The sequence below is a fragment of the Bos taurus genome, chromosome X (genome assembly GCF_002263795.3).
Source record: "Bos taurus isolate L1 Dominette 01449 registration number 42190680 breed Hereford chromosome X, ARS-UCD2.0, whole genome shotgun sequence".
NCBI classification, from domain to species: domain Eukaryota; kingdom Metazoa; phylum Chordata; class Mammalia; order Artiodactyla; family Bovidae; genus Bos; species Bos taurus.
Window position 1 is genome coordinate 55,832,697 of NC_037357.1, and position 17,510 is coordinate 55,850,206.

The 17,510-nt window shown below is 37.2% G+C and overlaps 1 protein-coding gene across 4 annotated transcripts in view; it reads left to right on the plus strand.

The window, feature by feature from the left end:
• The window catches only part of DNAAF6 (dynein axonemal assembly factor 6), a 47,908-nt gene that overhangs the window by 7,537 nt on the left and 22,861 nt on the right, over nt 1-17,510 (plus strand). For all 4 annotated transcript variants that reach the window (XM_024987851.2, XM_005227865.5, XM_059883329.1 and 1 more), the window contains exons 3-5: nt 4,277-4,340; nt 6,569-6,674; nt 9,427-9,523. In XM_024987851.2, the coding sequence (XP_024843619.1) occupies nt 4,277-4,340; nt 6,569-6,674; nt 9,427-9,523 (267 nt within the window). The remainder of the gene's footprint in view (nt 1-4,276; nt 4,341-6,568; nt 6,675-9,426; nt 9,524-17,510) is intronic.

Below are 17,510 nucleotides of genomic sequence, written 5' to 3' on the forward strand. Positions count from 1 at the left end.
AGCTGTATGCTCAGATAGAGCTGCAGAATCTAGTTAGCCAAATAGCATTTGGGGTCAGGAAAGGGAACCTTGGGGAGTCTTGCAGCAGCAAGATGGGCTTCATTTTGGGTAGGAGAGTTGCATGAATTGACCTTTGACTATTTCACACTCACTGCCAGTATGCTCAGAATACTCAAAATACTTCCATGTAACCCCTTGGTCTCCATTCTCCATCTCCGTGGACATTAGCAAACTTTGACTATCAGACTGCCAATGTGAAGGCACACAAAATTTCTTTGAAGGCATAAATCTCCTAGTATAGCAGAATATATCAATTTGCTTTAAATTATTTTAATGTTCTTTGTTATCATGGCCAGTTTACCATGAATAAACCATCTCCCATGAACATACATATCAACTTTCTCCTCCCCAAATTCTTTTTTCCCATAGTGTGGAAAAACAAATAGTATAATCTAAATAGGCAGCCAGTTCAGTGGTTCAGGTTGACACTGGATTGAGCTTCTACCCTCCAGGAAGAAGTTAGGTGGAACCGGGCAAGTAAGACTTGCAGATGGAAATAAAATTTGTAGAAGAGGGGAACTGAGTTGGCTTGGAGCCAAGCCAGAATTAGTAACCAAGAAGTTTTAATCAGGGAAAATTCTTAGTAGAGGCCAAAGAAAGAAAAATCAGGTCATTAGTAACAGCATTGAAGATATACAACAAATAAGACACAGAAGAAAAAGTTAAGAGCAATATACCAATAAGTTGGGAAGGCAAACTCATTTTTGCTACCTTAGCTGAGATAGAGTGGTACATCCTGGGAAAGGTAAGGTTATGCCATATAGAAAAATTATAGTCAGTGCTTGAGAAATAGTGATCTTGAATAAAGTGAAATGGAACTTGTAACTGGAACAGATTCATAGATAAGAATTTATCCTGGTTACAAAGCCTGTTTCCTTTGGCATTTATGCATGGTGATGTTTATTTGCAACTAGAGGCGTTTTCAGGGGAAAGATGAGTGCTTATGAGAATAAAGACACTAGAATCATTTTACCAAATTGTACAATTTATAGAGGAAAATTACTATAATAATGTACAATTCTGTATATCTGGGTTATAAGCAATTTTGAGATAATTGGTCATTCAGACACCACAGTACAGATATCATTAGAGGATATAGAATTGGAGTATCAGAACAGTGGGAGAATAATTAATGTTTCTAATGAACTATTAAATTTTCCAGGAGAGAAATAGCTTTTCATTTTTTAACATGCATTAATCTTGGGAACTGCAGAATGATTACAAGAGTGATGTTTTTTTGAAAATACACTTACTGTAAACAGCATTTAGAACTGTTGCATACACATTGGTTTATTTACACTATCCTCACCATGAATTGTTAAGAATATAGGAGATTGGGAAAGAATGTGTCTGTTATCTTTTAAACTCACAAGGGGATTTTAAGACCTTGGGAAATAAGGTTCACCACTTTGCACAGATAACATACCAAGGATGTTCTAACTCTCTTACATATTGCAGGGTGGCATGAATTGCAATGATAAATTGCTCTGATAATTGGGTGTAGATTCATGGTAGAGGCTGAAATGATAATCTTATAGAAACAATTGCCAGATGGTTTTACTGTTTTTTATTATCCTGATCCATCTTTTCACGTGAAAATTTTATTTTTAATTATTTATTTTCATTATGTTAATCAACTTAAACTCCCCCTCTGTTCTGATATACTGATCCAATCATCAGTGTTCATAGGGGGCATACCAATATTTGTCGGGAATGTTCAAGTTTTTATTTCTATGGATTTTTATTTGCTATGGAAGGAAGCACTCAACAAAACAAGAGGCCCTCATGTTCCAAAAAATTCTTTACCCTGATTGACTATTAGTATTATTAGTATTCTGGTGATTAATAACTTAAGAAAAGCACTGCAATTTTATATGACTTTAGTGATTTAAAAGAAAAAAAAGTACAGAGTTGCACATTAAAATGCCTGTAACACCTTAAGGGCTTCCCTGGTGGCTTAGTAGTAAAGATTCTGCCTGCAATGCAGGAGACACAAGAGATGTGGGCTCAATCCCTGGGTCAGGAAGATCCCCTGGAGGAGGAAATGGCAACCTACTCCAGTATTCTTGCCTGGAGAATCTCATGGACAGAGGAGCCTGGCGGGCTACAGTCCATGGGGTCACAAAAGAATCACACAATTTAGCAACTAAACAACAACACCTTAACCACAGACATAGCACTTTTGAAGCAACTTTCTGGAAAGGAATAGTTACTGCCTGAGAAACTGTTGGAATGTTATGATTAATTTATAACTAATAACCTACAGCTGTTGGAATAATTTAGCATAATAAAGACAGGTGAGATTTTCCACCACCTTTCAAGGACAGACCCTATTTCTCTCGCCCAAACAGGACATTTTAACTTTTGTACTTGTCTGAAATCTTGGGAGATAAGGGCAGGATCCTGGAAAGGGAGAGTTAGAGGTGCTGGTTGGCCAGGGCCAAGTGATAAGAAGTTTTGACTGCCAGCAACGGAGTGAATTGGAGCCATAGAATCTGACATCAGCAAGAACAATAAGTAAAAAAAATTGGGATTTTCTTGAAATATCGAAGAACTCCTGAGAGGGACCAATGAAGTGGTTGCCAGTATATTGAAGGTGTAATGTGTGTTATGGCAAATAGATGGGGAAATAATGGAAACAGTGAGAGACTTTATTTTGGGGGGCTCCAAATCACTGCAGATGGTGACTGAAGCCATGAAATTAAAAGACAATTGCTCCTTGGAAGAAAAGCTATGACCAACCTAGACAGCATATTAAAAAGCAGAGACATCACTTTGCCAACAAAGATCCATCTAGTCAAAGCTGTGGTTTTTCCAGTAGTCATGTTTGGATGTGAGAGATAGACTATAAGGAAAGCTGAGTGCCGAAGAATTGATGCTTTTGAACTATGGTGTTGGAGAAGACTTTTGAGAGTCTCTTGGACTGCAAGGGGATCCAACCAGTCCATCCTAAAGGAAATCAGTCCTGAATATTCATTGGAAGGACTGATGCTGAAGCTGAAACTCCAATACTTTGGCCACTTGATGTGAAGAACTGACTCATTGGAAAAGACCCTGATGCTGAGAAGGATTGAAGGCGGGAGGAGAAGGGGATGACAGAGGATGAGATGGTTGTATGGCATCACCGACTGGATGGACATGAGTTTGAATAAACTCCGGGAGTTGGTGATGGACAGGGAAGCCTGGCGTGCTGCAGTCTGTGGGGTTAAAAAGATTCAGAAACAACTTAGCAACTGAACTGAACTGAATGCGTGGTATACCTAGTTGAAAAAAGAAAACTGTTCTGCTGGTGAGCCAGAGGCAGTCCTGTAAGCTGTGTGTTGGGGGGTATGTATGCTTGTACAGAAGATGGTGAAGTAAATCTGAATTTGCATGAAGACTGAAGTGGTTCATCATGTGTTTGACACTATTACTTTGGGATTGCTGTTTAAATTCACTCATTTAATGTCATGAGGTGGTGAGACGAAGTATTTCATACCCACGGTGGAAAGAAGTAAAAGCTATTAAGACTTTTAAATGAGTTGTTTGATGTCTAAATAGTTGGACTCTATTTAGTTGTTTGTTTCCATTTCTATAAAACTTTCCCATCCTTCTGTTCCCCATCTAACTATGACCAGACAACTGCCAAAATCCAAAATCCATGTTATACTAATGCTTGGTTATAATCTTCAAAGAGATGAATGTCGCTCACTCTCCTATCCCCAGAAATACATGATTCACTGGTCTGGAACTGGGGATTTAGTCTGATCAAAGATTAATTCTGCCTTATTACTGCTACTACTACTGCTAAGTCACTTCAGTCGTGTCTGACTCTGTGTGACCCCATAGATGGCAGCCCACTAGGCTCCCCCGTCCCTGGGATTCTCCAGGCAAGAACACTAGAGTGGGTTGCCATTTCCTTCTCCAATGCATGAAAGTGCAAAGTGAAAGTGAAGTCACTCAGTCATGTCTGACCCTCAGCAACCCCATGGACTTCAACCTTCCAGGCTCCTCCATCCATGGGATTTTCCAGGCAGGAGTACTGGAGTGGGGTGCCATTGCCTATTCAAAATAATACTTGACATCTGTCTCTTGGTTGTATAACAACAATGGATAATTAAACTGGGTAGCTCAATTAAATTGTACCTGGAAATCTTATAAAATTTAAAGTATTACTGGTCATATAAGTTATACAAGTAGTAATTATAGAACATTGGACTTTTTTCTTCTCCTCCAGTCATCAGCAATGGGAGCCATGGGACCCGGAAATATTGGACCACCAAAAATAGAAGAGAATACAGGTAAGTTATACTATAAGAAGTATAGCATATAGATCAATATAATCAGTATACTCTCTTCTTTGGGAGCAAAATTATAGGGAGAGTAATGCTAACACTAGCACTTATCAAAGATGAACTCAAATAATTGTGGGGATGATGAACAGCTATTTACATATAAAGATGCAGTTTTTACTCTATGTTGCAGGTAAGTTGTTTTTCTAGTAATTGAAGTTAATTTGCCTTGAGTTATTCACATTTTGGGGGATGTTTCCTGAGATGGAAAAACAAGAAAGTCCATGTGGTTAGAGAACTTTTTTTTAATTATTTAGGGTCTAGTTACCAAGATGCTTAGCTTCTTCACCTTCTGTGCTGCTGTATTCAGGCAGTTTCACAGAATTCATTCATGAATTCATTAAATAAATATTTGTTGAGGGCCTACTATGTACCAAGTAGTATGGTCATCTCTGAGACTATTATGGAGATCAAAATAGAGTCATTGCCCCCTTTGAACTAATAGTCTTCTGGAAAACACAATAAAACAAATAACCACAAGATTTCATCTAATGTTGAAAAACATAAATTAAAGCCCATTGGGTGACTTATAAAGTCATGGGTCCAATAAACTAGAATAAATATTTTTTGGATGTTTTACTTGTGTTTTGGCTTGTACATTTTCACAGAGTTGAACATTTTACACAACTTTAAAAATCTAGAAAGTTCTAATTCTATTGCTCGTGATCACAGTTACCAGAGGATGGACTGGGAAAGGAAATGAAGTACTTAGGTAATTGTAAAAAAATTTGTCTGGAAAAATGTTTAAAATAATGACTAAAATGATGTCTGAGTGGACAATTTTAAAATTTCACTAGTTATTATTCTACATACTCAAGAGTATATTTGCGTTATTCAAGAGATATTCACTTCATAGAAGACTAGTTCAAATTTGGATGTATTTCTGTGCTGCCTGTATTTCTTATAATGTTATGTCTAATAATCTCGAAATTCTGAGAACAATGAGTCATACATAAAACTTTATATATAAAACTGTAATTATGCTTTACAAAGCCCATGTTAAATAGACACAGATCATTTCAAAAGAACTGGCAGTATTGAAAACCTGACAACCAGGTACATTTCTGAGAATGCTTGAAAGACTCAAAATACTGTTCTGCACCTAATGTGAGTTGCCATTTGCTGCCCCAATAGTTGGAACAAATTCAAGCTAGGATTTTGCATGCTTATTTACTTTTAAACATTCGAATATGACATGTAGAAACCCAGGAATATGCTCAGTTTGACATAAAAGACAAGTAAAAGACATTTTCTTTAGAGCTCACGTCTACATGAGTAAAATACTGGATTAAAAACGATCATTGTCTCAACTGTTTTCAATTTCTTTCACTGATAGAATTTTTAAAGAATTATATCAGGCTTGCATGCAGTTCAGTTGCTCAGTCATGTCTGACTCTTTGCGACCCCAAGGACTGCAGCATGCCAAGCTTCCCTGTCCATCACCAACTCCTGAAGCTTGCTCAAACTCATGTCCATTGAGTTGGTGATGCCATCCAACCATCTCATCCTCTGTTGTCCCCTTCTCCTGCCTTCAATAATATAGCTTAGTACAAGATAAAATATTTCTACCCAAATCATCTTGATTGCATGTTTGATTTGTTCTTTGATGTAAAAATATTTTACATATGATCCTACTTGTTTCTGTAAAACAGTGTAATATTTCTTTGCACATATGTCGTGCAATATATTATCTATAATATATATTTAATATTCAATGTTATTTTATGTACTAAATATTTATATATTATATGTTTTATATGTGTATATACACATATATGTATGTGTACATATATATTTGTAGATATAGAGAGATATGTGTATATACACATATACAGAGAGAGACTAGGAAGATATACACCAGAATGCTATCATTGACTAACATGAGTGGTTGGATTATAGATTATAGATTATTTTATTTTCTTCTTTTTTGCTTATATATCTTTTCCAAATTTTCTACATATATTATTACAACTCTTCAACGTATTGGTTGTGTGTTAATTAAAAACTTTAAGTCAATTGTTACTAATTTAGCTTCCTTTGACCAAAAAACAAGCTAGTGATTACAAATAGAAAATGTTTCACTTCAGTGATCCCAAACTTAATGTGAAGAAGGACAGGGGGAATTTCAAGGAGTAAAAGGGGCAGGAGGTTCAGTGTTATCTCCCCTTTCTTCACAGTCATCCCTCAAACTAGTAGTGAAAATTGTGAAGAAATCTGGAATCCGGAGGAAGTTTCAGAAGGAGCAGAGCATCATGATGTGTGCGATGTTAGAGACACACCAGAGTAAGTCAAATGAAGTCAGGAACATGTTTGGGAGTTTTAGATGTGTCATCTAATACTGTTCTATTTTTGACAAGATTCACAAAGTAATTTCTACCACATAAAAGATAAAACTATGGTGACACACAGAAGGCATGTGTAATTGATTATTTTTTTCCTTCTAGAGCAGAAACAATAAAACATAATACCTTTCTTTCAGTTATTATCTAGCAAAAGATGAAAAATACAGTCACTTCCATTATAAATTTAGTATCATTTAGTTGTATAGTGTGTAACAGTGGATAAAACCAGCCCATTAAATTACAGGCATTCATACAAACTAAATTATTATGCCATGTTTTTGTGTCAAAGACTTGCTTTTAATTACTCAGTGTTCCATAATCTGAGTAAAATGCTATGTTCTCCCACCAATTATCAGCTGTTACCTGGACCTATTTACTACTTATTTTAGTATTGTGTTTAGTATATTTTGCAGGCAGGATTAAAGGCTTGCTTTCTAGCCTTTTCAATAGGAATCATAAATATGAATTTTAGAATTATCATAAAAGCCTTGCATACTAATAAATGAAATCACTCATTCTTTTAAGATTAAAGTATGTTTACATACATAATTGAAATTAACGATTAAATACACTAAGCTTTAAATATATGTATTTTAAAATAAAATCTTGGTTGAATATTTAGAATAGCTTGAAAAACAAAGGCAATACTTATTGAATTACAATGTACATTAAAATTTATTGAAAACTTCTATGGTAAGTGATCTGAGAAATTTTCTAATTCCAACTGTAAAACTGTGTCCAATATTAAAAAAAAAAAAAAAAAAAAAACTATGCCTCTATCTTCTACCTCAGTTCTGAAAATAGAAGCAGTGGGAGGCTGCAGATAATTAACTGGAAAAAAAGTAGTCAACTTTCAAATAAACAATGTTTAAAAAAAATAAATCTCATAAAAAGAGAAATCAAAGGGGATTTTAAAACGTTTCTGTCTGCATCTTAAATATCAAGGGAGTGAATCCCAGGTTATGTTTATACAGTGCCCACACATTCCTGTGAAAGTAAGAATTAAATCATTCATTTGTCATATAGTTTAGTGAATGTCAAACAGCCATATGTGGCAAGCTCCAAATCTGAGTAAATTTTTACTTTTCATCCTGATGTTTGATGTTCTGCGAAAGAATATCCCTCAAAATTTTAAATGAACAAGAACTCCAGTAAGGATATGAAGAAAATTGCTTTATAAGATTTTTTAATCTTTATTTTCTATCTTATGCAAATACATTTCAAAATGTCCTAGTTGATAAAGAACAAAATGGATAGAGAATGGGAACAGGCAGGTCACAAAAGAAGAATAACAAGTTACCAAATAAAAATAATAAGGAGCTGAGCTAAGTCACTGACCTTAGGGAGAAATATGAGGGTCTTTATCTGAGAGATATTTGAAGGAAGATTTGGTATTTGATTAGATATGATGAATAAGAGGAAAACATCAAAGATGATGCTGAGATTAGTCGCTTGGGTGACTGGATGAAGAGTGAAGCCATTAACTGCGATTGGGAATGTAGTGAAGTAGAAGTGGTGGGAGTTTGATTTTGGGTGTGTGGATTGTGAGGTGCCGTGGGACCTTCAGGCAAATATACATAGAAGGCAGTTGGAAAATTGCATCTGGAGATGAGGGGAAGGGCAACAGCTAGAGCAAATCCATGTGGGAGTTCAGGGCATGTAGATCAATATCTTTCTGTTTTGTTTTAACCCGGTTTCACCTGTGTAAATACCTGGGAGCTGTTATAGTCTATTAAGAAAAAAGTGTTCCATCTCAAAATGCTGTTTACTCTTAGTCCTGTTCCAACTCAGAGAAATCCCTCTTTCATCCTTGGGTATTCCAGTTCGCAAGTGGTCAGAAGTTCAATGTTGTCCTTTAGTCTTTCTATCCAGAGATTTGCCATTTCTTCATTAGAGTAGGATTAAACAGACAAGATTATTTGTAAATGTTTGCTTATTTCATTCCATCTAAAAAGATAGGGTTCACTTATGGCTGGGGGTTTCTGTAAACCACTGTATCCCTAGGGTCCCAAATTTGGGGCCTAGGAAAGTTTGTGGATTGTCTTGTGTGAGGTAAAATACCAGGAAAATCATTCCTTGAACTAAGGATTCTGTAGATTCTAAACACTGTAGTTGTAGCTGTGTTGTCTACATGATCAGTATTTCTACTGTAGAATTTTTGAGGTGGAAAAGACAATAGAGATCATTTAGTTCAAACTCACCCCTTTCCATAAATTGTACAAATCCAGAAGCTGAGACCACATGAGTTTGGGACTTGACCAAGATCATACAGTTAATGACAGAAAGAGTACTAAGCCTGGATTTTTTCTCACTCTGTGGCTTAAATTTGGCATAAGGTTTCTTTCTATCCATGAAACCCTAGATTATGGGCCCACTATTCTTCTGAGCCATTGTTTTCCAGGAAAGGACCTTCCTTTTTCCTTCTACTTTTACTGTTTGTATAGCTCTGAAACAGTTAACTTTTATTTTTAGACAACTAAGTATATACAACATAAATCCTGCTTTACAGTTTTAGGTGTTTTTGACTAAATTTCTGACTTCTATTTTCTTTATGCCTGAAAAACTGCAAGCACTTTATTTATTTTGTCCTTTTATTTTTTGTAGTACTATGTCCTCATAAGTTTCTAGTTTTCTGCTCTGTGACAGGAAATTGCTCTTTCATTTGAGTCTCTATATCACTGGCTTTTTTTCAGATATGAAATTGTGTACAAACAGCAAGTGGGAACAGAAGATATGTTCCTAGGATTGACCAGAAAGGATGCGTCAACTGCATGTTGCAAAGATCTGGTGGTAAGCCTCTCCCCTCTTCCCCATTTTCCATATGACCATTATAGTTAAATTGACTGTTATGCAAGGCTGTAAGCCCTTTAAAAATAGTGGTTGCTATGTTTGAGGCACTAAGGAAATAATAGAATAGACTATTTGTTTAAAATTGGTAAACATGTACAAAATAAAAAGTTTACACATGTGGATAAGATTTACAAATAAATAGAATCGTATGATGTAACACACTGTTTCTAGCCTAATAGCACCACCCAATCTGGACTGAATTTTCTTTCATCCTAGTTCTGTCCTATCCATACCATCTGATTGGTTATTAATTTCTGATGAGTTGACAGTCAATCAGAATGAAATATTTCCTTCCCTGAATCTGTCTTATCTCTTATATCTGTATCTTTTTTAAAATTTAAATTTATTTATTTTAATTGGGGGCTAATTACTTTACAATATTATATTGGTTTTGCCATACATCAACATGAATCCTCCACAGATGTACACGTGTTCCCCATCCTGAACCCCTCTCCCACCTCCCTCCCCATACCATCCCTCTGGGTCATCCCAGTGCACCAGCCCCAAGCATCCTGTATCCCGCATCAAACCTGGACTGGCGATTCGTTTCATATATGATATTACACGTGTTTCAATGCCATTCTCCCAAATCATCCCACCCTCGCCCTCTCCCACAGAGTCCAAAAGACTGTTCTATACATCTGTGTCTCTTTTGCTGTCTCACATACACGGTTATTGTTACCATCTTTCTAAATTCCATATATATGCATTAATATACTATATCTTTTAATGACTCAGCTTACATTAGGGAATGTAAAAGGGGATTTTTTTCCCTTAAATTTTGGATCTGAACTACCGACTTAACACTCTAAAAAGACATCCAAATTGTTTTTTGGCTCCCTTATCTGAATGACGTACAGCATGTTGGAGAGCATCCTTTGCCAAGCAAAGGATGTTTCTTTCTGTGTAACAATGGCGATACCAGTGATATCAGTGAGACTACCTTACTGGATCTAACCAAGACTGTGAAATGCAACTCACTTTGGCAATATACACTAGTAATTATGGTGTTTGGTGCTGGGAGTTTATTTTTTGAGAGTAGAGGCTGTGCATCTGTATTTTCCCATCCCTCTCTTAGAATACTCTATGACATAGAATACTGAGGTGCCCATAGGAGATGCTTAAGATTTTTCCTTAAGCAAATGGTAAATGGATTCTCTTTTGCATAAATTTCAGGTTTTCTCTTATTAACAAAATCTAAGACATTCAATGGATCAAATAAAATAATGAGAATAGCATCTTTAAGGACCTCAGGAGATTTTTCAAGCTCTAATGAGTTAGGTTTCAAGTGATCTTGAAGTAATTAGCTCCCAGGGTTTTACCAGTAATATTCAAATTTCTCTCTCTTAAATGACTGTAAGATTATGTTTTTGATGTTTGATATTGCGAATTACTCTAAACTCTAAAGAAATTTTAGGCCCTAAATAAATAAAACTATTATGAGCCTTTCTATTTCTCCCATGAAAATTGCTCAGTTCAGTTCAGTTCAGTTGCTCAGTCATGTCCGACTCTTTGCGACCCCATGAATTGCAGCACGCCAGGCCTCCCTTTCCATCACCAACTCCCAGAGTTCACTCAAATTCACATCCGTCTAGTCAGTGATGCCATTCGGCCATCTCATCCTCTGTTGTCCCCTACTCCTCCTGCCCCCAATCCCTCCCAGCATCAGAGTCTTTTCCAATGAGTCAGCTCTTCACATCAGGTGGCCAAAGTACTGGAGTTTCAGCTTTAGCATCATTCCTTCCAAAGAACACCCAGGACTGATCTTCTTTAGAATGGACTGGTTGGATCTCCTTGCAGTCCAAGGGACTCTCAAGAGTCTTCTCCAACACCACAGTTCAAAAGCATCAATTCTTCGGTGCTCAGCTTTCTTCACAGTCCAACTCTCACATCCATACATGACCACTGGAAAAACCATAGCCTTGACTAGACGGACCTTTGTTGGCAAAGTAATGTCTCTGCTTTTGAATATGCTATCTAGGTTGGTCATAACTTTTCTTCCAAGGAGTAAGCGTCTTTTAATTTCATGGCTCAGCAATGAAATTAAATCAAATCATTTGCCAAGCAAAGGATGTTTCTTTCTGTGTAACAATGGCGATACCAGTGATATCAGTGAGACTACCTTACTGGATCTAACCAAGAGTGTGAAATGCAACTCACTTTGGCAATATACACTAGTAAATCTGGTGTCCAGTAATTTTGAGCATTACTTTACTAGCGTGTGAGATGAGTGCAATTGTGCGATAGTTTGAGCATTCTTTGGCATTGCCTTTCTTTGGGATTGAAATGAAAACTGACCTTTTCCAGTCCTGACTAGCATCAATAATAAAGGTATTCTGAGTGAAGAATCTTGGAAAAATTCACACCTCAGAATAATCACACCTCAGAATAGGAGTGTATAGTTTATCTGAAACAGGTATGTACAGAAAAAGACTTGATCTCCCCCTCTAATGATCTTATAATTGATTGGAGAATTATCTGCAAACTATCTGCAGTGATTTTGGAGTCCCCAAAAATAAAGTCTGACACTGTTTCCACTGTTTCCCTATCTATTTCCCATGAAGTGATGGGACTGGATGCCATGATTTTTGTTTTCTGAATGTTGAGCTTTAAGGCAACTTTTTCACCCTCCTCTTTCACTTTCATCAAGAGGCTTTTTAGTTCCTCTTCACTTTCTGCTATAAGGGTGGTGTCATCTGCATATCTGAGGTTATTGATATTTCTCCCAGCAATCTTGATTCCAGCTTGTGCTTCTTCCAGCCCAGCATTTCTCATGATGTACTCTGCATATAAGTTGAATAAGCAGGGTGACAATATACAGCCTTGACGTACTCCTTTTCCTATTTGGAACCAGTCTGTTGTTCCATGTCCAGTTCTAACTATTGCTTCCGGACCTGCATACAGGTTTCTCAAGAGGCAGGTCAGGTGGTCTGGTATTCCCATCTCTTTCAGAATTTTCCACAGTTTATTGTCATCCACACAGTCAAAGGCTTTGGCATAGTCAATAAAGCAGAAGTAGATGTTTTTCTGGAACTCTCTTGCTTTTTCGATGATCTAACAGATGTTGGTAATTTGATCTCTGGTTCCTCTGCCTTTTCTAAAACCAGCTTGAGCATCTGGAAGTTCATGGTTCACGTATTGCTGAAGCCTGGCTTGGAGAATTTTGAGCATTACTTTACTAGCGTGTGAGATGAGTGCAATTGTGCGATAGTTTGAGCATTCTTTGGCATTGCCTTTCTTTGGGATTGAAATGAAAACTGACCTTTTCCAGTCCTGACTAGCATCAATAATAAAGGTATTCTGAGTGAAGAATCTTGGAAACTAAATCACACCTCAGAATAGGAGTGTATAGTTTATCTGAAACAGGTATGTACAGAAAAAGACTTGATCTCCCCCTCTAATGATCTTATAATTGATTGGAGAAATAAAACTAGCATAAATTAACTCATTTTATTACTAACAATTATGCTCTGTGTTGACAATTGTAATTTTACCAGGAGTTCAGAAGGTTTGGACAAGACATGAATACCTTTGAATGCCAGCAACAAATGAAATATTTGTTCATGCTATGGCACTACACCACATGTATAGCATTCTTTTTATTCATACATTCAATCTTTAAATAGTTATTGAATACTACTGCTTATTAGGCACTGTCCTTAAGTATTAGGAATGCAAAGACAAATAATAAACAGTCAATTACCATCAAGGAATTTACAGTTAAGGGAATGGAAACCTAATAAATCATTGTAGTTCAGTGTGGTAAGTACATATTTAGAGGCAATACCAGGTATTTGGTGACAAAGTAGAAAGGGATCAACGTTGGGTGGATAGGATTTCTCCAATGGACAACATTCCAAGAAGAGCATTCCAAGCAGAAGAAAGAGCACATGGTAAGGTATCCAGGCATGAAATAGCATGGCCTATTTGGGTAAGCATTGAGTGTAAGCAAGAATAAAGAATAATTGTGGACAATGGTGTACTGGTAAGCTGTCTCTCAAAAAAGAAAAAAAAAAACAATCTTTTGCTTGAATTTTATGATGACATCCACTGTCATTACTTAACCCCACTGGGAAGGCTCTGACTGCAGAGGTTGATGACCTCATCTCAAACATTTCTTGCACAAATTTTAAGCTTAGTATTTCTGTTAATAATATGGCATTTCCTCAACTCTACGACATCATCAAATTGTAGATATGCCATTTGTTTAGCAACAAAGGAAAAATACGTATACTACCACATTAAATATGAACATTGATTGTGTGATTCATCCCAATAAGAGAAACATAAAAATGTGAGGAAAATAGCACCTTAGAATTAGCTAAATATGATGTTTGGGGCCTGGATCTGATTTCTATGTAACAATCTGACACAGAGACTTTAAGAAGAAGCCATCTGCTAAAGCTGAGGAAGGTACTGGGTTGTCCAAAAAGTTCGTTCGTGTTTTCCATCACATCTTGCAGGCAAACCTGAATGAACTTTTTGGCCAACCCAATAATAGGACCATAAACAATCTATTTAAATACAAGGACTGATTTGGGGTTTAAAAATGTATAAGAGCCACCTTTCCTTTACCCTCTCCAGACTCCTTATAAGAAAGCAAGATTTATGAGTCCTAAATCAAAGAGTGAGTCCTAAACAAAAATCAGAGTTAGGAATATGCATGTTTTCAGCAAACCTTCCACCCTTTCCTTCTAACCCCAACCAGAGAGTTCCATTATCCAAATTATGCCTGCTGCTCCAATTCTGAGTTTGTAGCTACCAAGCTTCCCTTGCCTTAATCTATATTTAGGCATCTTATTTTTAAATAAAATTGTGTATATTTAAAGCATATAATATGTTAATTTGATATATATAGACATAGTGAAATGATTCCTACAGTCAAGCTAATTAACATACCATCTCCTTGCCTACCATTTATGTGTGTGTGTGTGTGTGGGCAGAGCACCTTAAGTCTACTCTCTTAGCAATTTCCCAGTATTCAGTACAGCATTATCAACTATTATCATGCTGTACATTAATTTTAGAGCTAGAACTAGGCCAGTGGTTTGCATGTTTGTTTTGTTTTGGGTTGCCAGCCCTTTTCTTCAAGCAAAATTCTATGAGAAAGCCAAACATATAAAACAAATACTGCTGCCTTAGTTAAACGGGTACTATCATCCATGACACAGCTCCTAGGAGAAAAATTGGGGCTCTTTGGAACACAGTTTGAAAGATGTTGATTTAGGATTTCCTCCTTATATTACAGTTGAGAAAATAAGGTCAAGCTTACAAGGTCTCTTATACTAACATGAGAGAGTCTAGAGGGCCTTTTCTCCTAGATGGCATGCATGTTTTTCTTTAATCCTCGTGAGTAGAATCCTTCTATTTTATTTTATCTTAAATCATATTTTATCTTTTATCTTCTATACTCTCCATTCCTCCCCACAAGACTTCTACTATAATGGATTTGATACCTATCTTTGAATACATATTTATCATTGTTTTCTGTAATTTTTAAAATTCAACACATACTTATTGAGCATTTACTGTAGGCCAGATACTTGACATGCAGTGTTAAACAAAATAAATATAAGGTTCTCCTTCTCTCCAGGTGATTACTGTTAAGAGATCAAACAGTCCATAAGCAGCACAGATTTTCATAGATCCATCCAATAAGGAAATAAGCCCCAAAGGATGTAGTTTAGGATTTACACAAATGGCATAAGCAGAATCACCATGGTGTCAGATCCCCATGTCCCTTTGCCCCACAGGACAACAGTGAACTACAGGAGCCAGATGACAGGTAACATGAGTAGTGAGACACTCTTGCTGAAGAACCAACTCTAGACTGCAGCTAAGCGGTTTTATAGCTTGCATCTATACCCAGGGCAAGGGAGGTGGAAAGTCCTTTGCTTTGTTGGAACCTCATGACAGCCTCCTGCAAAATAGGGAGCTTCCCACAAAGTGGAAAGACAGATAAGAAACAGCCTTGAGACAGCTCCTCACAAGACCACCTGTCTTCTCAAGCTCCAAGATAATTACAGGATGTTCTGCCAAGACCTCGGGCAGACTGCAGCTGAGCCTTGCCTACATGGCCTATGTGAATAGTGCAAGATTGCCAGAGTGCCATGGTGAAGCCATTTCCCTACATTTGCAGTCCATAAATAAAAGTTTTTATCCTGATTATATTTTCACTTAACATGATATAATAACAACAAACAATTGATACAATGCTTACTATGTGCCAGGCATTTCCCTAAGAACTTTGCACATAGTAACTCATTAATCTTCACATCAAAACTCGACGAAATAAGTGCTATTATTCCTGTTTTATAAATACAGTTCCTGAAGCACAAGGAAGTTAAGTAACTTGCTTAAGGTCATGCATTTAGACTCTGGCAGAACTACAGTTTGAACCTAGGCCCAGTTTGAATTTGATAGAAGTGTATGCAAAGTGATCTGGGTACAAAAAAGAGGAAATTGGGGTAAACTTCACAATACAGGTGGCATCTGATGACATCTGAGGGACATAATGGTTTGCCAGGTTGGAGCTGTCTAAGAAGCGTAAATAGGGTGAACAAAGGTGTAGTGCTGTGGAAGTATAATATACAATGTGTTTTGAGAACTATTTGTAATGGTCTTCGAGCCCCAAGATTCTTTGGCATGGAGTAATAAAACAGAATACCCAGCTTAGAGCTAGTTGTAAAAGTCTTTGGATATCATACCATATGTTACAGACTGAATTGTGTCGCCCTCAGTTTGTATCTTGAAACCCTAACTCCCAACGTGATGGTATTCAGAGATAGAGCCTTTGGCAGGTAACTAGGTTTAGATGAGGTCACATGGGTAGGGCCATCATGATGATATTAGTGCCATTATAAAAGAGACACCAGAGTGCTTTCTCTGCTTGCTTTCTATCCCTGCCATGTGAGCATAATGAAAAGGTAGCCATCTATAAGCCAGAAAGAGAGCTCTCACCAGAAGCCAATCATGCTGGCATGTCTGGCATACTCAGACTTCCAGTCTATAGTACTTTGTTTTGGTAGCCTGAGCAGACTCAGATGCCATGAAATTTGGACTTACTGTGGGGTTTAGAGTTCTTAGACATTTTAAAGTGGGTGAGTTAAATGAGTAGATGTATATTTCAGAACAACTCTATTTTGGCAGATTATGGTGTAGAATTTGGTAGAGATTATGGATGGAGGAGCCTGGTAGGCTACAGTCCATGGGGTCGCGAAGAGTCGGACACGACTGAGCGACTTCACTTTCACTTTTCACTTTTCACTTTCATGCATTGGAGAAGGAAATGGCAACTCACTCCAGTGTTCTTGCCTGGAGAATCCCAGGGACGGGGGAGCCTGGTGGCTGCTGTCTGTGGGGTCGCACAGAGTCGGACACGACTGAAGCGACTTAGCAGTAGTAGCAGCAGCATCATGGTAAAAGATGAGTGTGAGTTTGGGAGACTGGTGATAGGAAAACCAGCTGATAGTTGCACTAGTTCAGGTAAGATAAATAAGAGCCTGGACTATGGCTGTGGGGACAGAGAGGAAAAAGTGGTTTCAGTAGACATTTTGGAGATACAGTTGACTCTTGAATAATGTGGGGGTTTGGGGTGCCTACACTCCATACAGTCAGAAATCTAATTCTAACTTTATAGTTGGCCCTCTACATCTGTGAATCTGCACCCATGGATTCAACCAACTGCAGATGTGTAGTCCTGTAGTATGTATGTATTTTAAAAAAAAATACACAGATAAGTGGACCCACACAGTTCAAACTCAATGTTGTTCAAGGATCAATTGTAGTATTTTTTGAATTAATTAATTAATTTATGGCTATGCAGGGTCTTTGTTGCCACGTGGGCTTTTTTTTTTTTAATAGTTGTGGTGAGTAGGGGCTATTCTTTGTTGCAGTGTGCAGGCTTCTCACTGAGGTGGCTTGCATG